Source organism: Oryza sativa, chromosome 1 (genome assembly GCF_034140825.1).
Source record: "Oryza sativa Japonica Group chromosome 1, ASM3414082v1".
Classification (NCBI taxonomy): Eukaryota; Viridiplantae; Streptophyta; class Magnoliopsida; order Poales; family Poaceae; genus Oryza; species Oryza sativa.
In genome coordinates, this window is record NC_089035.1 from 1,481,299 (window position 1) to 1,503,648 (window position 22,350).

The 22,350-nt window shown below is 48.6% G+C and overlaps 2 protein-coding genes across 3 annotated transcripts; one reads left to right on the plus strand and one right to left on the minus strand.

The window, feature by feature from the left end:
* The first annotated feature begins 12,496 nt into the window (after positions 1-12,496).
* Positions 12,497-15,444, plus strand: LOC4325983 (multicopper oxidase LPR1 homolog 4-like). Of its 2 annotated transcripts, XM_015773918.3 has the most exons (4): positions 12,497-12,654; positions 12,765-13,013; positions 13,493-14,956; positions 15,049-15,444. In XM_015773918.3, exons 2-4 carry the CDS (start codon positions 12,765-12,767, stop codon positions 15,100-15,102), a joined length of 1,767 nt encoding a protein of 588 aa, XP_015629404.1. In that variant the 5' UTR covers positions 12,497-12,654; the 3' UTR covers positions 15,103-15,444. The 2 variants fall into 2 exon arrangements, with proteins under 2 accessions (XP_015629404.1, NP_001388468.1); NM_001401539.1 differs by having other exon boundaries at positions 12,505-12,654; positions 13,493-15,197.
* A 1,231-nt stretch (positions 15,445-16,675) lies between these two features.
* On the minus strand, positions 16,676-19,613 carry LOC4325984 (multicopper oxidase LPR1 homolog 3-like). The gene is made up of 4 exons (XM_015778754.3): positions 19,478-19,613; positions 18,954-19,349; positions 17,227-18,738; positions 16,676-17,054 (listed from the first exon to the last, which is right to left on the minus strand). The coding sequence occupies exons 2-4, from the start codon at positions 19,347-19,349 to the stop codon at positions 17,001-17,003; spliced, it is 1,962 nt and encodes a 653-aa protein (XP_015634240.1). The 5' UTR covers positions 19,478-19,613; the 3' UTR covers positions 16,676-17,000.
* Between the last annotated feature and the right edge of the window lie 2,737 nt (positions 19,614-22,350).

A 22,350-nucleotide genomic window follows, 5' to 3' on the forward strand; every position in this document is an offset into this window, starting at 1 on the left:
GTTTTAATTCTTAAAATCTGCTTAACAACTAAAAGAAGGAATGGTTGGCCTGGGTTGGCTTGGGACGAGCTGGGACCCAGGGTCGGGTTGCCAGTTCGGTCTGAATCATCGTAGGCCTTGGGTTAAGGCAGGTTCGTGTGGGTTCACGGCCTTGATTAATAATACTGTGTAGCTCTAGGATCGTCTTTATAAAATGGCTTTGGGCAACTAAGTGACTTTTAAATGCTGTTTACTGCAAAACTTAACCCCTATATTATTACCCCTTGTACCCCCTTGCATTAATCATGCATCTGCCGGTGTGGCTTGCTGAGTACTGTGGTTGTACTCATTCTTGCTCAATCTTTCCCCTCTTCAGTAAGAGAAGCTTTGGAGAAGTTGTCTTAGGTGGAGTCCTGGCTTATACCCCAGTTGAGCGCCTGTGAAGATGGAGCCGTAGGCCCGCTAGTCCGCTGCTGTTTATTTTTGATTGCCAGGCCTGAAGCGCCTTTGTAATAATGTAAATATTATCGATATAATAAAGATGTGTCTTTTATATCATGTTTGTGTGGTGTACCCCGGCTTTTCCTGGGACGGGGATTAATACACTAGCGTTCGGGAAAAGGCAAATTTTCTCGGTCGCGACAAACGGGTACTTGTTATTTATAGTTACTTCATTCAGGGCTCTATAGTCGATTACCATTCTCTCAGAGCCATCCTTTTTCTTAACCAGAAGCACTGGGGCTCCCCAAGGGGATGAGCTAGGTCGCACATAACCTTTACTCTCCAACTCTTCGATTTGTCTTTTGACTTCTGCTAACTCATTAGCTGCCATTCGGTAGGGTCTTTTTGCAATTGGAGCTGTGCCTGGTGCCAGTTCTATGGCGAACTCGATCTCTCGGTCTGGTGGCATTCTTGTTAATTCTTCCGGAAATACGTCGGGATATTCACAGACTATGGGCACCGACTCCAAGGAGGTGACTTGTAAACAGGTTAGGATAGACTGACTTGCGGTAGGGGTGTTAGGGGTAAAGCGGACTTGCTTTCCTCCAGGTCCTTGCAAGGTGATGGACTTTTCGGCACAATCTATCTGTCCTTTGTGCTTAGCCAACCAATCCATCCCTAGGATGATGTCCAAGCTTTGCGAGTCTAGGACTATCGGTTTGGCTAGGAAGTCAACTTCCTCAATTCTAAGGTTAACTTCCGGGCATATTTGAGTTGCCCTTATATTCCTTCCAGGGGAATGTACTATCATTGGTACACGCAAATTTTGGGTTTTCCAACCATTTCTTTTCACAAAAGCTTGCGATATGAAAGAATGGGAAGCTCCCGAATCAAACAGAACTATTGCGGGTACGGAGTTGACAGAGAACATACCCATCACAACGTCTGGAGCATCCTGGGCGGTTTCAGCTTGGATGTGATTCACGCGGCCTCGACCAATGTTGTTGGAAGCACGTGAACCTTGTCCACTTGCCTGAGAGCTTGGACGAGACTGAGCTGCCGCTGGAGTAGGAGTTTTGGCAGTGCTGCCATTAGCATGTCCTGAGTTGGTGTTGGTAGGATTCTGAGGACACTGTCTAACATAGTGACCCATCTGGTTGCACCGGAAACACTGAACTGCTGACGGTCCCTGCGGTGATTTGAAAGAGGTAACACTGTTAGGCGCAGTATTGCCACTAGGGGCATGCTTCTGTGGCTGAGGTGCCGGACGGTTTATCTGAGGACGAGGGGCGTAGCCTGGCTGGTGGTTAGCCTGAGTGACCGACTGATGGTATTGCATGGGTTGACCGTAGCGAGGGCGAGGTGCGCCTCGGGAAGAATTTCCCTGATGGTTAGACTTGCGCTTCTTGTATTCTTCGGTGGCCTCTTTTCTGGCATCCTCAAGTAGAAGTGCCTTGTTGATCATGTGTTGAAAGGTGGGGAAGTCATGAGCAATCAACTGGAGTCTCATTCCAACTGCGATTCCTTTCAAGAATTTCCTGATCTTCTTCTTGTCTGTGTCCACTTCCTCAGGGGCGTACCGAGCCAACTTGTTGAACTGACTTAGGTACTCATTGACACTGCTGTTGCCTTGCTTAAGTCTGTTGAATTCTTCTTTCTTCATGTCAATAGTGCTTTCAGGCACGTGAGCTGCACGGAAAGCCGTAGCGAACTCATCCCAAGCAATGTTAGTGGGTTCAGGGTGTGCATTGCAGTAATTCTCCGACCAATCTGCGGCAGGTCCTCTTAGCTGGTGAGAGGCGTAGAGCGTCTTCTCAACAGGAGTACACTGCACTAAGTTGAGTTTTCTATCAACATCTTTCAACCAATCGTCAGCCTCGACGGGCTCGATGGTCTGAGAGAACTCTGGCGGACGAGACCTCAGAAAGTCTGTCAGCTTGGATCTGTTGTTGCCCATGTGAGGGTGGCCATTTCCATGCGCATTATGCTGAAAACTGGCTATGGCTGTGGTTAGTCCTTGCAAGATTTGTGTCTGAACTGCCATTAAGTGTTGCATGTTGGTTTCCACATGAGGTGGGGAAGGGAGGCGTTCTTCTCCAGAATTGTGACTGGCAGTGCGGTGAGAGCGGTGAGACTGTTCCATCTCTGCATCACGGGAAACTGTGCGATGCGAGCGGTTGCTGCGGCGGGGTTGCTCAACCTCTGCGTTGCGGGAAACAGTACGGTGCGAACTATTGCTGTGGTGTGACTGTTCATTAGCCGACTCATGATTTTCTTCTGGCTCAACTCTACCATCCTCAAAACCAAAGCGGGCTGGTGCACGAGCTGCACGGCGGGGACGGCTAGCCATCTAAACTCCCAGAAGAGGGCGGGGTAAGAGTCAGATAAGCACTTAGGAGGGCAAGGAGCAAAGCAAATAGCAACTCAGATAGCACACACTAGGCATAAACTGGATTTTTCAAATCATAAAAACACCTGATACAACGGGTGTGGACAAGTCACAGAGCTACGCCGAGCTTGACTGTGCGCACACCACCTAGGAGAACCAGACTACCAAACAACACCCACAACAAACACACGCACGCACTACCTCGCCACGACTCCAAAAGAGTTGGCGGCGGAACAAAAGGGCCTAACACACGGACGGCTGCTGAAGACTGCCTCCTCTACTCCTCGTCGGCCTGGCTGCCTCCTGTAGTCGGCTCCTCAGTCGAAGAAACGTCGATCGGCTGGCGCAAAGGGACCGGCGGAACCTGTCGAGGGCCGGCAGCAGCACGGGCTGCTGGCGGTGGGGGAGCTGGGTAGTGGAAACGGAACACGGTGGAAGAACCAACAACACGCTTCCGCGCAGTGCGGATAAAGCGTGGGCCACGGCGGGAGGAAGCAACTGGGGTGTGTCCTGGGGTGTAGGAAGGGCTAACTGGGTGTGGGTAGGGGGAGTACACTGGTGAGTACGGCGCACGCGAGCTGGGGGAGCGCGGGCCACTGGGAGTGCGGGCAGAGCCGCGGGAGCTGTGGGAGGACAGGTGGCTGGCGTGGCAGAGGCGTCCTGAGTCCCAGGAGATAGTGTCAACTGAGGTGACACCCTCCTCGGCCAGACGGGCCTCCAAAGCGGCGTAGCGGCGGGCAAGGGAGCGGTAAGCCTCAAGGAGTAGGTCGTGCTGAGTGGCCTGAGCCTCCGAAAGCTCAACCATGCGAGTCAGCACTGGCTGAGACTCGCTGTACGGACAAGGGTACCTGGCGTCTGAGTGGCCAGAAGGAAGGCGTGGAAGCTGCCGGAAGGCGGAGCCTCCGAGACGGTGGCTGTAGTCATGGGCCAGGCGACGAAGCGCAGTCCAGGAGAGGTCCTGGTACGCGATCTGCAGAGTGGGCCTGGCCACGGTGAAGTGGTGTGGGCGAAGGCCAGCTCCGTGTATACCTCCACGGGGGTAAAGGTACACAGAGAGCTCACAGTGAGGGGGAACACGGTCCACGGAGTACCCCGTGTACTCGGGACACGAGAAGCCAAGGAAACGGGAGAGGTCACGAAGCTGGGCGACGTGGTGACTCTCACCAAACCCGTGGGAACTGAAGCTGGCGTTCACTGCCATCTACAATTTTGAAAGAGGGAGAAAGATCAGTAACCATTTTAGAAACAAACTATTGAAAATAAAGAAAACAAAAGAAACCTTAGCTTTTCGCAAGTAGTTTTGAACTTAGTATCCTTAGGGTCGTCCTAAGCGTCGGGTTTCGCCCTAGGGCCAAGCCTGTGCTCTGATACCATCTCTTGTCACGCCCCGAACTAGTCCCGACCGGAACTAGCCCGTGACGCTCCAATTTAACCTGTTAATCGATACCAGTCCCAGGAAACAGTGCTGGTATCACAGGGAGACAGAATATCACAGCAACGGAGGTCTCTTTATTATAGAGTAGAAGTACAGTCATGTTGGGCTGCGGACAGATCCCGAGCTCACAACTGCATTACAAAAGGAAAGCGGAAGCCAGGACTTGGACCATACAATCACAGGCGCGACTTGGGAACTAGGCCGAAACCCTAAAACTCATCGTAGCCGGCTTGCTCCTGGAAGAACTCCTCATCAGCAGGATCCGCTTCATCTTCTTCAGCAACTGGGGGGGGTTATTTATATAGAGCAAGGGTGAGTACGGGAGTACTCAGCAAGCCAGGGGAAATAAGTGTTTAATGCAGGCTTCAAGGAAAGGCTGTTGTTTTTGCAATTGATTTTATTTGAACTCTTTTCTAAAAGCAACTAAGTGAGTGCTTCTCAAACGACACGGATGAGACAGTGCGTCTCGTCCGGTCGGGGTATGTGCAATGTATCAGTCTTTAGATCTTGAAACAGGGCTGGCACCCGGCCAACAGCTTTTCAAACGGCCACCCGGGCCAACAACTTTTCAAACGGCCACCCGGGCCTAGCTGATCCCGTCAGCTGCTGATTTTCCAAACATCGAACCCAGTTTCACAACAGCAATTTCACAAGCAGTAGTCAAACAAAACTACGCTAGGAATCACCTCACATCCGCCGATGACCGTGGGCACGGCTGTTCGAACAGTTTGTTAACCTCTGCAGAGGGGGTACACTTTACCCACACGACATTACTAACCCGGATCACCCAGCCCGTGGGGATCAGCCACGTCGGGAGACCTCCAAGCTTTCATGACAAGGCATTTCGAAAGCCGATACAGGTTTACCATATGCCGACGAGAGGGGTCCCAGACCAACAACAGGTTAGGTCCCAGACCATACTGTGCCAGGAAGCCCAGGGGTCCTCCCCGACACCACCCCGGCGAATCCACATGTCTCTCGGCATCAAGGCTCCCCTGATAAGCTAGTTACTCAGCCAGGGGTGTCCCATTCCACCCATGTGGTCGTACTTGTCTTATGTTTGGATGAAATTCCAAGGAATCGGTCCTTAAGTGCGAGAGCGGGAAACCGTACACTCGGTGCGTTCCCCGGTCCGCGGTTTTGGAAATTCATTTAGTTCGCAAGCACCGACCCAGGTGTCGGGTTTTCCAAGTCTTTTGTAAAACTCCAGTTTTACCCAAGTTGTTACTCAGATTTTTAAGTTTGAAGGCGACCGTCGATATTCGCACAGAGTGCACGAATATCGAGGCGCAACTGGTCGGTTACAAGGGGACGTAGTGTAACAATTAACAATGGAAGGATCAAATGCAACAAGTTAGGTAAGTCCGCCAATCTGCCTTGCAGACGGGACAACAGATTTAGTGTGATCCTATCAATGCATAATATTTTGCAAGCAATATAATTAAATTTCAAATATAGGCTCAAGATGTTCAAAGGTGGCTTGCCTTGCTCGAGATCTGGAGCTTGATCCTCGAAATCCTCGCACTGCGGGTCTTCGGGCTCCGAAACTACACGCGAAACGGGATAACTCAACAAACGGCGAAAATAAAGCCCTATTAATGACCTCTAAGCGTGCCACTAGACAGATCTCGAGATTTGGGAAATTTTGGAAGTTGAACGGAGTCAAACGGATTTACGGTTGGGAAGATATTGAATTTCTAGGATTATTGAATTTTTGATCTAAAGGAAAAGGATTTAATTAAATCCTTTTTGGAAAAGAAAAGGAAGAGGGAGGAGAAGTAGACTTCTCTCGGGCGGCTAGGGCGCGGCCCAAGGGAAATGGAGCGGACCGGCCGATCTCAACGGGCCGGCCGGCCCAAGACGGCCCAAGCGCGCGCGCGCGGGAGGGAGGAGAGAGAGTCCGGTGGACCGGGCTCACCTCGCGCGGTCCCGGGTGGGACCCGCTTGTCAGCGGCTCGGCTCACCGTGCGGAGGGAGTTTGCGGCGTACGCGCGCGGGCGGGGCTGGGACGCGGTGCACGCGCGCGGTTCGCGGAGGAACGGATGCGGCGGGCCCACGCGCAGCCTCACGGCTCACCGCGGACCATGCGCACGGGGGAAAGACGGAGGGAGCGGCTGGCCGGGTCGGCTGATCCGGTCGCGGCCAAGGTGGCACCGACGTGGCGCCTACGTGGCAGCCACGCGGGCTGGCGGGAGGTAGACGACGACGCCGGCCGGAACGGACGGCGGACGACAGCGGCGAGCGGCGGAGCGACTCACGGTGATTCGGGCAAAAGCGAGCACACCGGGCGGTTGCACGGGACGAGGGGAGACGAGCCAACGGCTCGGATTTGCCGGGGGTTGCTCGACGGCGGCGGATTGCGGCGGCGGCAACCGGCGGCGGGAGAAGGGGAAAACGGCGACGAAGCTACGAGGGGTCGATTCCCGGCGGTGAGAGCATCTACGCGGCCACGGGAACTCGACGCTAGCGTCGGATTGGGCGGAACTACGCCGAGCGAGGCCGGCGACGAGCGGGTGCTACGGAGCTCGGGCGGCGACGGCGGCAAGCACACGGCGAGCGACGGCAACGGTCGGGGCGGCGCCGGCTAACTACGGGGAGTCTACTCAAGCTACTACCGAAAGCTAGGGGGAGGAGATGGAGCGAGGAGGGAGAACGGAGGGAGGCACTACCGTGCGGGACGGGGCGCAGTGACGAGAGGCCGACGGCGCGGGAGTGATCTCTCCGGCCTCGGGCCGAGGAAGAGGGTGAAGAGGGCGCGCCCGGAGTCCCCTTCCGCGTCCACGAACGCACCGGCTCTCCCGGCGCTTGGCGATGGACGGCGGAGGCGAGGCAGAGCACGGGAGCGGCGGCAATGGCGCGGAGGCGAATGGGAGAGGAGGGGAAAGGGGAGGCTGGGGCGACGCGGCAGAGGGAAGGGAGAGCTCAGCCTCCGCCTCTTGGCGGCTTGCGCGCGGAGTGGCGGGCCGGGGATGACGACGGCGATGACGGTGAGATGGTTTGGAGCGGCGCGACGACACGGGCGACAGGCGCGGCAGGCGCTGACGACGGCGGCGACTGGGCGGTCGGCCACTCGGCGCGCGCGCGGGAAACAACGAGCGGCGTCCGCGCGGGCGCGCGCACGCGAACACGGCGCGCGGGAAGCGGCTTTGCGAGCGGGGAGCTCGCGCGAGGGGAGGGGCGCTCGGCGCGGGCGACTCCCGCGCACGCGCGCGCGGCGCACGGGCGGAACGGAGGGGAAGCGGGGAGAGAGGCGCTCGGGGCGGCTCTCGCACGCGCGAGCAGCGCGCGGGCGAGGCTGAGCGGGGGGGGAGGGAAGGAGCGCGCCGGAGGGGAGAAGGGAGAGAGAGAGAGAGAAAGGGAGAGAGAGCGCGCCCGGGAGAGAGGGAGAGATGGGCCGGGGAAGAGAGGGATGGGCCGAGCGATATTCGGCCCATCGACCTCGGGGGAGGCAAAATAGACTTTTGCGGAGGAATTTGATTTGGAAGGAATTGGATTCGGAATTGAACTCGACGATAGATCGGGGATTGAGATCTTGAGAAGGCACAGACACTAGACAACAATCAAAGAAACAAATTTCGCAATTAGGTTTTTTCGGAGATAATTTTCCCGCTAGGCGCCACGACGGAATGGGCGCTACACAACATGACTGTACTCCTACTCTATAATAAAGAGGCCTCTGTTGCTGTGATATTCTATCTTCCTGTGATACCAGCACTGTTTCCTGGGACTGGTATCGATTAACAGGTTAATTTGGAGCGTCACGGGCTAATTCCAGTCGGGACTAGCTCGGGGCGTGACAAATATCCACAAGAAACAGAGGACAATCTCGTCCATCTCCTGAAGGCGCAGCATTACAAGACGTTCATACTGTTGCCGTACAACACAGAGTTAGTTTAATTTTACTGTCTTCCTACATACCAAATTTCATTCCCATACGAACTTGCTAAGTGTTTCATATGTAATGCATCCCACGCACATTGCAGATTCCACTGGGTGCTTTTACTCTTCGACCTGTCGGCCTGCACCGTCAACGTATATGACTCAATGGATAAAAAAGAATCTACGTTTGACAAGGTTTTCGAACTTATAGACAGGTACTGGTATAAGTTCCTCTGTTAATTAAGAAATTCTTGTTATGTTAATTATTTCTACTACGAATCATATCTTTAAACTCCATGTAGGGCTTGGTATCGGTTCCGTCATTTGGTCCGCGGCAACTGGAGAGAAAGACTTAGGCGGAGGTTCAAATTTCCTGTCAGTACACATGCTCTACATTTATATTTCTCCGATTCAAATTAATACATACAAGTGTATATTAATTAGATCTCACGCCGTTAATTTGTCATTTATTTGTAGTGCGCAAAGCAAAAGCAGGGAACTAATTTGTGCGGCTACTACGTGTGCGAGTATTGCCACTGCCTTGCAGACCAAATCATCACCACAAGAGAGCTCGATGTACGTACAAATAAATTCAAAATTTCATTACGTAACAATTTCTTGTTTAATTACTAATCAATTTCATACATTCATATAGTTTATTCGCATGAGGGATAACCTGACCACACACAAGGAATTTATCGCGGCGGTTCAAGAACAACTCATGGGATTCATCAACGAAGAAATCCTTGATCCCAAGGGTAAATTCTACTACGACGGAAACACAATTCACCGGTCCTTAATCGTAGCTAGCTAGGACATATAATGGATTGTAATTAATACATGACTACATATGTTTCTATATGCATGTGTACACATTTTCTATAATGTAAATATATTTTGGTCATATATATATACACACACACACACATATGCATTTGCATAACATATATATGTATATATACATATATATTATGCATATACATATCTACTGAACCATATATACATATAATATAATATATATATATATATATATATATATATATATATATATGCATATATATGTATTGAAACATATATATGCATGGTTTATATATATATATAAACCACGCAGCAACAGGGCCATGAAAAAAAAAGGTCAGCTCGATCTTTAGGGACTAAAGATGGCTCAGCCACGTGGCTGAGCCATCTGTTACCAACCGGGATTAAAGATCGATCTTTAGTCCCGGTTATTTTACCCGGGACTAAAGATAGCGATCTTTAGTCCCGGATTGGTACTCCCGGTTTGGAAATCGGGACTAAAGGGGGGTTACTAACCGGGACTATAAAGGGTTTCTCCACCAGTGGTATAGACATAGTTGAGCGGCTGTATATGATCTTACGACTTGTTTAGCCTCTGAAATGTCGATGGTTTGCAGCATGAATACACACATGAGGTTGTTGCCTTTGTTATGTTTGCATATGGACATATGGTTGTTTCGGCACTAATCAAAACTCCGCGTGTATATAATAATATTGTACCGTTGATTACTGATTACTCTGACTAACGAGTCCGTGACCACTGATTTGCTTGCACGGCCCACTTTGCTTACTTCTCTCGATCTATTATTTTGACATTCTCCTCGTCAGATCGAATCAACATGCTCGCCGGGTAGCTGGGGTCGTTCACTTTGAACCTACGAAATTAAATTAACGGTGTGTGTGTATGCCTGTATTCCTACATGTAGAGAGTTCGGTTTGCTTACCTAACAATCTACTACAGGCCTCTCTCTCTGTGGCCAAAGAATAGGCAGGCATCCATCGATCACTGGTTAATTTCTACGTGCGAAACTAGGGACGCTGCACACAGATTCACTGACAAATATCAACTAATTCCAACATTTCGAACCATCCTTCTGAATTTCACAAAATCAAATTAAATTAGTAGGATAATGCTGGCCATAATGGTTACAGGCTCACAGCTGCTCCCTGAGACCATGAAGGCAGGAGGTCTTTGCAATCCTGCCAAAGCTTGCTTGCTTTGCTAATTATTTACCCTAGCAAAGGGCCCAAAGTCGCAATTGAGGTGTACGTTTCAATATGCAACTATTCCTGTCACGAGAGGACAATGGATCAGCTACAGTAGATAGCTTGGTTTGGCTGCTATGGTTGCCTACTGATCTACTGCTACTCGCGCCGCCGTATTCGCGTATGGTTGCTTTCAGTATTTCGCTTGTTCACGCGCATGCATATAGCAGGTATAACCAAAGACAAAAACTGCCATGCGTTGTGTTCCGTCAGAAAAGAAAACAATGTCTCCAATTCAGATACAGAGATCCATCCACAGATAAGAAAAGAGAAGTCATTTTAATTTGCTGATGAACTAATGTTCTTTTGTTCTCTAATTCCTCACTATGAAATATATATTATGCAGTTGATCAGTTTATCACTGCTAATTCTTTATATATCCCACTTCCATCTGATGCTTGTGTGCATCTATGATGCAGAGGCCAGATGTGTTATACTCTTCCATTTTTCTAAAAAGTTTGTTAAGCAACCGATTGATCTGCTCCCTCTTTCTGCCTTCCTATGGGGTGTAGCCAACTTATTCTAATTAAGCTAGTATTCTCAATGGACAAATTCTATTCTATGTATGTGTATATTGCACTGTGAGTTGAGTGCTGATTAGTACCTCTGACCTGAGTCCAATGATTTGCAAAGCGGGTCCTTGTTATTGTTTTGTCCCTAATTCTGTACGATTTTACTATTTGTTAGTCACCATCAACAGGGTCTATCGTGTTCCTTGATTTTGGTTTTTGCACTTATTTAATTGCACCGCAAATGGTGTGTACGTAAACCATCTAGTCCTCTGTCTTTCTGAACTTCTCTGAAGATAAGAGATTTGTCTTTCTCTGAAGACACGAACCACACGCTATATAGGCAAAACATAACTGAAAAAGTAGTCGTCCATAGGCATATTCAGTTAGTGAAAGTGAAACTAGGAACATTGCCCACAGATTCACCAACAACCATTGCCAACTTTTGGAAGAGCTAGCATTCTTACCTGACGTGCAACTCAGATTCTTTGACGACGGATAACCTTATTGTTCTAATTTATTTGAAATTAACGGTAGCTAACTGATCAAATCATGGATAGATATGTACTTGTTTGTACAAATAGTACATGCGTATATCTGTGTATCTTCGATCGCTGCAACCAATTCCACGTTTGTCGAACATTTTTGTGGCAACTTGCATGTTACTTGTATCCAATGATATATATGCCAAACAGCTAAGAATAATTGAATAATGTGAATTGGAACGCCGGATCTGCTACAGATTCGATCCAATTGGCAACAAAGTCGATGGAAAAATGCAGTAGAATGTCAACGAATCCTGCGTTTTCATTGGATCTTAACAGCTTTGATCAGGCTATACATTGTACATGCCTAGATTAAGTTTTTTTGCTTTTCAACAAAAGAATCTTCATCAGAACACACCATGTCACACCATCTATCACACCAAGTTGCTAGTGGCTAGCTAGCTAGTAGCACGCTGTGCAAGAACAATTATAATTAGTGCATGCCTGTTGTAAAATAGTGAGAGTAGTTAGGAGGTAATTGATCGATCCTTGACTTCTTAATGCATATTATTGGTATGATAGTGGAAATGTGCAGTCCTTTAGTCTCATGGGTTGATCAGGGGGAGGTGTAACGTGATTGATGTTAATTAGAGCTTACTATTGGTAGTAGGTACCAATCTGGCCAGCTTAATAATTGTTATCAACATTATGTTTGATCATGTACCATGTAGTATATAATGTAGTATTATACTATCAACGTGCTCATAGCTGCCACATGTGTAGTGCACAAATGCAGTACGATGTGTGACTACTGTAAATATGTAATGTTTGCTGAAACAACGCCAAGATCACTGGCTCACGCATGTTAATTCTCCAAGTAGCTACTACTAGTAGTACTTTAAAGTTTGAACAATTCAACGGTTGTTCTTCGGTTGATGAGACAGGCATGGTTGATTGATGTGTGGACAAAGCTGACAAGGAATAGGACAAAGTAATCAGTATCAGTAACTAAGAAACTGTTCAAATGGAGATGGACCAGCTGGTGTACATATGTGTTCAAGTGTTGACCATACATCTCAGAGAGCTTAATTAGTTGGGTTTGCATCCGGCATCCCTAGCTCTGAATTTAAAATGGCCTGTGTGTAGAAGCTCTCATGCAGCTTGCTAGAATGCACAGCTTATTTTTTTCAGTTTGTTTAATTAGTTTAGGTTGGGTTGGCCGTCTCCAACTAACTATTCAGCTTGTTGCGTCGTCGGTCGATCGATCCATCCATCCATCCATCTCGCTGTCCTGCACGTTTAGACGTTTACTTACTCAGTCTCATCCTATAAATACATGCCCATCTCAGATTGCCAAGATCATCATCAGTCGTGTGTCTCTCGTGTGTTAGCCACACGCCACTGTCTAATTGTCTATTATCCTTTGCATGCCCCTCTCCAGCTGCTTCATCTGTTCGTCCACAAGCAACTAAGGTGAGATATATACGTAGTGATTAACCAGTAATTAATCAGCTAGCAGTAGTGCAGTACATTGATTACATCAGTTTGCTGCATGATTACAAATGATTTGATTTTGGGTGCAGATGATGGGTGAGAATCGAGCGAGGGTCGTGGCGTTGGTGGTGGCTGTAGTGGTGGTCGTCGTTGGTGTCGCCGGCAATGTCGCGGCGGCGCAGGCGGCGGTGACGGTGGCGGACCTGCAGAGGGTGGCCGGGTCGCTGCAGATGTACGTGGACGCGCTGCCGCAGATGGCCAAGATCCGTGGCTATGGATTCCAGCGCGGCCAAGCCGTGCCCATCAACCTCACCATCGGCATGTACCAGAAGACCTGGGTACGTTAATTAGCTGCACTTAGGAGCACTAATTGCGTACTCATATATGCAACTCAACACTTAATTTGACCTCTGGGGATTAGCTTCAAATCTTCAAGGAGTACTAATTTTGTAGCAGAAATGATTGGTAGTACATTTTTGGTCGGCACAAATTTGGGGCGAATGCCTTTTTTTTCTTTTTCGAAACAGAAGAAAACAAATTAGTACTTTGATCATGTCGTCGGTGGTGCCTACTAGCTCAAATAATTGGTTTTAGCCCAAACAGCCAATCCAGGTCACATCAATTCATGATTAGTTAGTTAGACTTGAGTGATGCAAGTACAGTATTCCCAAAATGCATGTGTTAGGCTAGCTTCACACAGTAGGATTATTCTAATCAGGGTCGATATGACAATACAATTAATGCATTGAATCAATTAATTGAACAGTAAAATAAATAAAAAATAATAAAAAATGGGATGGTTGCATGATGCATGCAGAAATTCCACCGCGACCTGCCGGCGACGCCGGTGTTCGTGTACGGGCAGTGCCCGGACTCGGCGACGTTCCCGGGGCCGACGATCATGGCGCGGCACGACGTGCCGCTGTTCGTGAGGTGGGAGAACCACCTCCCGGCGTCGCACATCCTTCCGTGGGACCCCACCGTCCCCACCGCCATCCCCAAGAACGGCGGCGTCCCCACCGTCGTCCACCTCCACGGCAGCGCCCACCCGCCGCAGTCCGACGGCAGCGCCTTCGCCTGGTTCACCGCCGGCTTCGCCGAGAAGGGACCCGCCTGGACCCAGGCCACCTACCGCTACCCCAACGTCCAGCCTCCGGGCAACCTCTGGTACCACGACCACGCCCTCGGCCTCACCCGCGCCAACCTCCTCGCCGGCCTCCTCGGCGCCTACGTCATCGAGAAGCCCGAGGTGGACACCCCCATGGACCTCCCCTGCGACGACGACGACCTTCACCTCGTCATCGCCGACCGGAGCTTCAACGTCGACGGCTCGCTCTACATGAACTCCACCGGCGTCGCGCCCAACATCCACCCGCAATGGGCGCCGGAGTACTTCGGCGAGGCCATCACCGTCAACGGCAAGGCGTGGCCGTTCCTCGTCGTCCACCGCCGCCGCTACCGCCTCCGCATCCTCAACGCCAGCAACGCCCGCTACTTCAACGTCTCCCTCTCCAACGGCCTCCCCATCCACGTCGTCGGCTCCGACGCGTCCTACCTCTCCGCGCCGGTCACCGTCTCCAACCTCCTCCTCTCCCCGGCCGAGATCTTCGACGTCGTCGTCGACTTCTCCCAGTCGCCGACGGCCGAGATCGAGCTGCTCAACTCGGCGCCCTACCCGTTCCCCACCGGCGCCGCCCCCGGCCCGCTCAACGGCAAGGTGATGAAGTTCATCGTCCAGCCGAACGGGCCGCTCGACCCGCCGGACAACTCGACGGTGCCGGACCACGAGGTGCCGTACGCGAGCGTGACGGCGCTGCCGCCGACGACGATGACGAGGTACATCGTGATGTACGAGTACCTGACGCCGACGGGGCAGTCGACGCACCTCTACATCAACGGGCTCCGCCTGGAGGACCCGGTGACGGAGACGCCCAAGTCCGGCACGACGGAGCTGTGGCAGGTGATCAACCTCACCGGCGACAACCACCCGCTGCACATCCACCTGGGGATGTTCCAGGCGGTGAAGATGCAGCAGCTCGTCAACCTGCAGGCCTTCACCGACTGCATGACGGCGGTCAACGACGCGGTCAAGTGCAACGTCGACCAGCACGCCGTCGGCCCCGTCGTGCCGGTGCCGGACCACGAGAAGACGTGGAAGAACGTCATCAAGGTGCCCCCGGGCTTCGTCACCTCGGTGGTCATCGCCTTCAAGCTCGTCGACACCAACCAGACCTACCCCTTCGACACCACCGCCGAGCCGGGATACGTCTACCATTGCCACGTAAGCGCCACGTTAAATGCCACGTGTCTATCTTACTGGGTTAATTTTTTTTCTAATCGAATTTATATGTTCTAATGTGATTTGATGTGCAGATCTTGGATCACGAAGACAATGCCATGATCAGGCCACTCAAGTTGCTTGCATGAACACGATAAAACACGGTGCTGACATTGACGAGATGATCAAGATGCCTCACCAGGATCAATAATTCGAGGATTTCCATTTGCGTGGGAAAAGAGATATATATATATATATATATATATATATATATATATATATATATATATATATATATATATATATATATATATATATATATATATATATATATATATTATGTTATTTAAATTTATATTTATTCAATTCATTCTGTGTGTGTCTTATATGGTTCTTATGGCGTCGATGATTGATCGAGGGGTACATGTTTGTAATCCGCTTGATTCTTCGAAGTGAAAAGTATAATATATACGTCATTCATTTTTATCTCACTCGGCTGTTCCTGAATTGAATTCTCTCTGTTTTCCATTATCGTATATATGCAGTCAATGCTGCCTCCTTATGCTCAATATGAGATGGATTATAAGAAAATCTAGATAGGAAGTAGTAGTTCGAACTCCAAACTTCAAGTTTCTCGTTTTCTTTTAGTAAATATTTCAAACTGTTAAATAGTATATTTATTGTAAATTTTTTCTATATAGAAACTGTTTTAAAATTTCAAATAAATCTATTTTTAAGTTTATAATAGTTAATATTTAATTAAGCATATGCTAATAAGTATTTTCGATTCGCAATGCAGTGTGATTAAAAATCGGTTCATACGATCGTATAATCTCCATTGAACTGTTGCGTCGGGATGTGTAAATGCTCGATATCAACATGTAACGAACAAAATAAGCTGATCGGTCACTGAATTGTTCAGTCATTACTTCACAGGCTTGAGTCGTCGCATTGCTCATTACTTTCGTGTTTCACCAAAATCTTTTAATGTTCTTTCTATATTTCCCATGTTCTTAAGAAATAACTAATTAATGAAGGCATCCGCCGACATTTTATAATCTTGAAAGCAACAACTCATTGAAATGATGAGCTAATACATATATGCCTTTTTCAGTTTTCTCTATGTATATGAGCTAAACGGGGTTCAGTTAATCACATGGCTCCAAAGGCCCATGTGATTGTGTCAGGGCCCAAGTGCTGGACCGATATATTGATTGACTGTTGGGCTTGGCCCATACCCGCAAGAGGAAGGCCCACAAGATTTGCTATAGCACGCACGCGGGCCGCCGCGCGTCCATTGCTGGCAGAGTTCATTACATGGGCTCCAGTGGCCCATTTGATTGTTTCAAGGCCCAACTGCTGGGAACGTACTGTTCAGAGTGCGGCAGCAAGGGTGCGAGCGCTAAATAGGGCCCAATAGCCATCTCGATCCCGTGAAGCCTGTGGACCTGTGGGCCGTTATGGAAGGGCTTGGCTGTTCCGGATGACTTCAAGGGCCCATCAGCCCAGACGCGGCACAGGAGAAGGCCCACCAAGTGTGCTCGTCTTGGTCCTCCGTTACTGATTGCATTCTAAGTTTGAATAGACTTCAAATGTTGTAAACTTTTATAACTTGTACCTTTTTGAAATTTTAGGACTATAAACAAGTTAAATTATTTTGTATTGTGTACTATAGAAACAAGGTTTACCTGTAACTTTCAAAAGATTCATCTGCAAAGTACGTGTCACAATTGCCACATGACAGAATCGGCAGGTCGGCCGGCGGAGGAACTCCGGCCAAATTTTATTAAGGGAAGGGATCACAAGGCAAACGTACAACAAAGGCACAAAGCATAGGCTATCCTATCCGAATGGAGACAACCATGCATGGCCACCAACATGTAACAAATACCCCCATACAAATGCACGGGTTGACAACTATAGTAAAATAACTTGGATAACGCGATAATTAACTTTCACCCAAACAGAAATGCTCATAATTTTTAATCCTGGTGAGGCATCTTGATCTCCTCATGCATCAACCACCACGTACAGTGTGCAGTCTTGTTCATGGAAGCAGCGTGAGTGGCCTGATCATGGCGTTGTCTTCGTGATCCAGGATCTGCAAATTACATTAGAAAATAATTTCGATTAGACTATAGAGCCACTGGATAACCTAGTACTTACTCTCCTCCAAAATAAGTTAATATCACATCTCATAGAAGGTTAACTTATTTTGAAATGGAGTAAGCAGTAGAATGGCATGCACGAAAGTAGCATGATGTGGCGCTTACGTGGCAGTGATAGACGTATCCCGGCGCCGCCGTGGCGTCGAAGGGGTAGGGCATGTTGTTGTGGACGAGCCTGAACGCCACCACCACCGACGTGACGTACGCCGGCGGGATCTTCACGACGTTCTTCCACGTCTTCTCCTCCTCCGGCACCGGCTGCAGGGCCCCGACGGCGTGCTGGTCGAGGTTGCAGGCGAAGGTGTCGTTGTGCTTCAGCATGCAGCTCTTGAAGGTGTCCGGGTCGACGAGCTGCAGCATCTGGACGGCCTGGAACTCGGCGAGGTGGAGGTGCAGCGGGTGGTTGTCGGGGGTGAGGTTGATCACGTGCCACAGCTCCGTCGTCCCCGATATCGGCGTCTCCGTCGGCGGATCCTCCAGCCGGAGCCCGTTGATGTAGAGGTTCATCGTCTTGGCGGTGTTCGGGTCGTTGCTCGTCATGTTCTCGTACAGGACGATGTACCTCGTCTTCATCGTCGGCGGCAGCGCCGTCACCTTCGCGAACGGCACACCGATCTCCGGCACCACCGTCGAGTTTTCCGGCTCCTGCATCGGCATGTCGTCGCCGACCTGCCACTTGGCGGAGACATTGAACGCCATCACCTTGCCGTCGAGTGTCGCGTTCGCCGGAGTGCCGGTGGGGAACGGGTAGGGCGCCGAGTTGAGCAACTCGATGTCGGTGGCGTTGGGGTTCACCACGAGGGAGAAGTCGACGATGACGTCGAAGATCTCGGCCGGGGAGAGGAGGAGGTTGGAGACGGTGACCGGGCGGGAGAGGTACGTCGCGTCGGAGGCGATGACGGTGAAGGGGAGACCATTGGAGAACCTGATGTTGAGGTACCTCGCGTTGCTGGCGTTGAGGATGCGGAGGCGGTAGCGGCGGCGCTGGACGGCTTGGAACGGCCACGCCTTGCCGTTGACGGTGATGACCTCGCCGAAGTACTCCGGCTGCCACTGCGGGTGGACGGATGGCACGGCGCCGACGGTGTCCATGAAGATGGTGCCGTCGACGTTGAACTTGCGGTCGGCGATGACGAGGTGGAGGTCGAACTCGCCGGAGGGGAGGTTGAAGGGCATCTCGAGCTCGGGCCACTCGACGATGTAGGCGGCGAGGAGGCCGGCGAGGAGGCTGGCGCGGGTGAGGCCGAGGGCGTGGTCGTGGTACCAGATGTTGCCGGCCGCCGGCTGCACGTTGGGGTAGGTGTAGGTCTTCTGCGTCCATGTGCTGCCGTTCTCGGCGAAGTCCCGGGTGAACCAGGCGAAGGCGTGGCCGTCGGAATCGGGGGCCTGGGCGGCGCCGTGGAGGTGGACGACGGTGGGGACGCCGCCGTTCTTGGGAATGGCGGTGGGGACGGTGGGGTCCCACGGGAGGATGTGGGCGTCGGGGAGGTGGTTCTCCCACGTCACGTAGAGCGGCACGTTGTAGCGCGCCACGATGGTGGGCCCCGGGAACGTCGCCGTCTGCAGCGACTGCCCGTACACGAACACCGGCGTCGGCGGCATGTCGCGGTGGAATTGCTGCACATATACATACATTGCAAACGATTTGTTTAACATTTCAACTTAAATTTAAACTGTATTGTACACTTTTTGTTGTTTCACTGTTCAAAAACGAGGCTTGACATTCGTTCAAAAAAAAAACGAGGCTTGACCATGAATATCTAACAGTACTTTTTTTAATAATATACTAAAACCTACTTAGATATTTATTTGCGAGTAATTAATTAACGTACCCAGGTCTTGTTGTACATGCCGATGGTGAGGTTGGTGGGCACGGGAAAGCCGAACTGGTTGATGCCGTAGCCCTGGATCCTGGCCATCTGCGGCAGCGGGTCCACGTACTTGGGTAGGTCCGCCGTGCTCCTCAACGGCCTCGCCGCCGTCGGCGACGGATCTGCCGCCGGCGTGTAGTCGTCGGGGTCATCTGACGCCCAACCCCAGCGACTTTTGCTGATCACGCTGCAGATGTAGCTAGGGATCAACGAATCACTCTTACAGTTAAGTATTGACATCACTGTATCCCACTGAGTTTGGTAGTTTTTTGCTGCTGCAGGTTCATCCCTGGCGGCTGCGACGACGACGACAGCCGCCAGCAACATAGCGGCCAGCTGCTGAATCCTCGGACCCATCTGCACACGTACGCAATAATCAACAATACAAACATCAGTTCATTCATTTACAATAGTTTGATTGTGTTCTAAGTTAATCTCTAACCATATCATGCAGCAATGTCGTAATTAATGTCTCAGTTTCTCACCTTAGCTAGCAGCGTCCGAGCTTGGAGAGGGGCATGCAAAGGATAATTAACCGAGGAGAAAGAAAGATTAGCTAGCTAAGACAATGACGATCGATGTGTGAGCGTGTGGCTAACACACACGAGCCACACGACTGATGCTCTTGGCAATCTGAGAGGGTTGCTATTTATAGGATTATTATTACTGTAGTTTGAACAGGTAAACGGTCAATTAATCGTGCAGGTCAGTGACATGCATGCATCGACGCTAATTGGCCGAATAATTTGTTGGATTTGGCCAACACATCAACCTAAACTAAGTAGAGAAATTGGATGCGAGTTTCTACACACAACATTTTAAATCCAGAGAGCTTCCTCTGCATGACCCAACTAGCTAGCTAGTTAATTAATTAAGCTCTGCGAGATTATATATAGTCAACACTTGAACATAGATATTCAGCAGCTGCTAGCTGGTCCTTTTGAACAGTTTCTTAATCAATCACTGTTTACTTATATATAGTTTGTCCTAATCTTGGCTGTTTCCTCGTACGGCAGGAAATAATACTACATAATTACAGTCACACACACATCCATCGTACTCCGCCCATGTGACATACATTTACTTCTTCCTTCATGTTAAAAAAAAGTTTTTCCGGATTTTAAGTTTTATTCGCATATATAAGTATTTTTTAATATGGATTTCAATGCATGGAAATCCATATATTTTCAGCCAAACAATTGAAATTTAAAATTTGATATCTGAGATACTAAAAGGAAACCTTTGCTATAATTAAATCAACATCCTGGTATCTAACGTTGATATCATCCAACAGTCCTTTGAAAGGCCTGCTTCTCTCTATATCTGAGTTAACAAAACCGATCTTTTTTTTTTCTTTTAAGAAATTAACCGCTCAATTTTTTGAAACTGTCGGTGACCGGTTTGTAAAAGTCAATTATTGGTTTTAGCCTTTTTACTAAGCTGGCCGAGAGTTGTTGGTAACGCGGTGAGGAGTGGTTTTAAATTGCAAAGCGAAAAAGGTAAACCCTGCTCTCTACTCTCAGCCAGTCTTCACCGTCTTCCTCAAACCCCTGCTCTATCAATAAAAACGAGGTAAAGATTTTGTCCTCTTTTCATCCTCTTTCTCAACGAACAATATCTCTCCCTCCGGCTTGCTTTCCTAGGAACAGCCAAGGCCCAATGCTCAGGAGGAAGATAATAGTCCGGATGCTTGTGATACACATGAATCTACAAATAATGAAAGAACCCTAAGGCAACCAAGACAATTAGTGTCAGATAATTAATTATGAAGAAAGTGAGCGTGTCACTTTCTTTAAGCGATGAGCTAGGTTGAAAGTTGAAACCATGCGCCCCTGGTAATGCGCAGTAATCTAAGTATCCCCGATCGAGAAATCACGTGCATTGCTCAGGAATCAGCACCAGATGATGAGAATATAACTGCCTCATGAGAACACATGCTTTATACAAATAAACAAGGATATAGTGGATCGATTGCGAAATAATTTTTTTATGATAAAATAAAACTGCGTACACTCCTGCCTCTACATATTAAATTCCTAGTGCCTCATAATTATAGCTCATCCTTTTCCTTTTGTTTTTTTTGTATTGTTTTTTTTTTGGTAAGATTAGCCTTTGCTATCTGTGGATCTACCACATCTTTTAGGGGGCCACCTATTTGGTATACGCACCATCTCCATTACGGACGCATCTACATCGTACAACGTTGATTATTTTTATGTGAATTTTTCTAATGTATTTTAGAGTTTGAATCTTTTACCTCAAATTTCATAACAATATATTGAAAACTTTCGACTCGAATTTTGAACTCAAATTTCAAAACATTCATCTAAAAAATTCAAAATTCTCAACTCAAATTTTAAAAACTTTTAAATCAGAATTTAAAATTTTCAAATTTGATTTGAAAGTTTTCAAATTTGAGTTGGAAGTTTTCATATCTGAATTGAAAGATCGATTTGACTTGAAAGTTTTCAAATCTAAGTTAAAATTTTTCGTATATGAGATTAAAGGTTTACAATCTTGAATTGAAAATTTTCTAGTAAGAGAAGGAGAAGGAGATTGGATATGGTGTGTGCTACTTCTCTTGCTAGTGCATATATGCTAAATAGGATTCATGCATCTTTCATGGATTGGGTTTAGATCAATAGAAGAACACAAAGATATAAGTGGATTACTTGTACTTTGCAATTGGATACGTACCATTTTTGAAATTAGGATGGACCCATCATTTTGTGGGTGAGCATTGCAATGGACATAAATAACTAGGGATGAAAACGGTCAGAAACGATCGGAAAACAGCCTCAACCATTTCCGTAACCATATTTTTCTCGGAAACGAAATCGGAAACGGTAAAGTCGGAAACGAAAACGATATCGGAAATATCGGAAAACCGGAAACGGAACAATACGGACGGAAACATGTCGGTACAGATCGGAAACCGATAACAAATACGGAAACATTAAACTATAAAAACATATATTTAACTTTACATAAGTATGTTATATATATATACATAAATTCAAGCTTATACTATATAAATTATAAATTAACTTCATTTTAGCCATGTACAAAAGTTAGAGATTTTATTGAAGAGTCATTCAATCTATAAGCTGTGGGTCAAGTATAGACATGTCCTATAATATCGACATATTTAGAATACGGTAATTATCATATTATAAGAAATGGTAATTTCCGCGAGAATACGGTAAATACGGAAACGATCGGTATAACAGCAAAACCATTTCCGTTTTCATTTCCATATTTTTACCATTTCCATTTTTGTTTCGGTCGATTACCATTTCCATATGGCCCGGCCGGTAGAAAGTCGAAAACGAACGCCGGTCGGCCGGTAATTACCGTT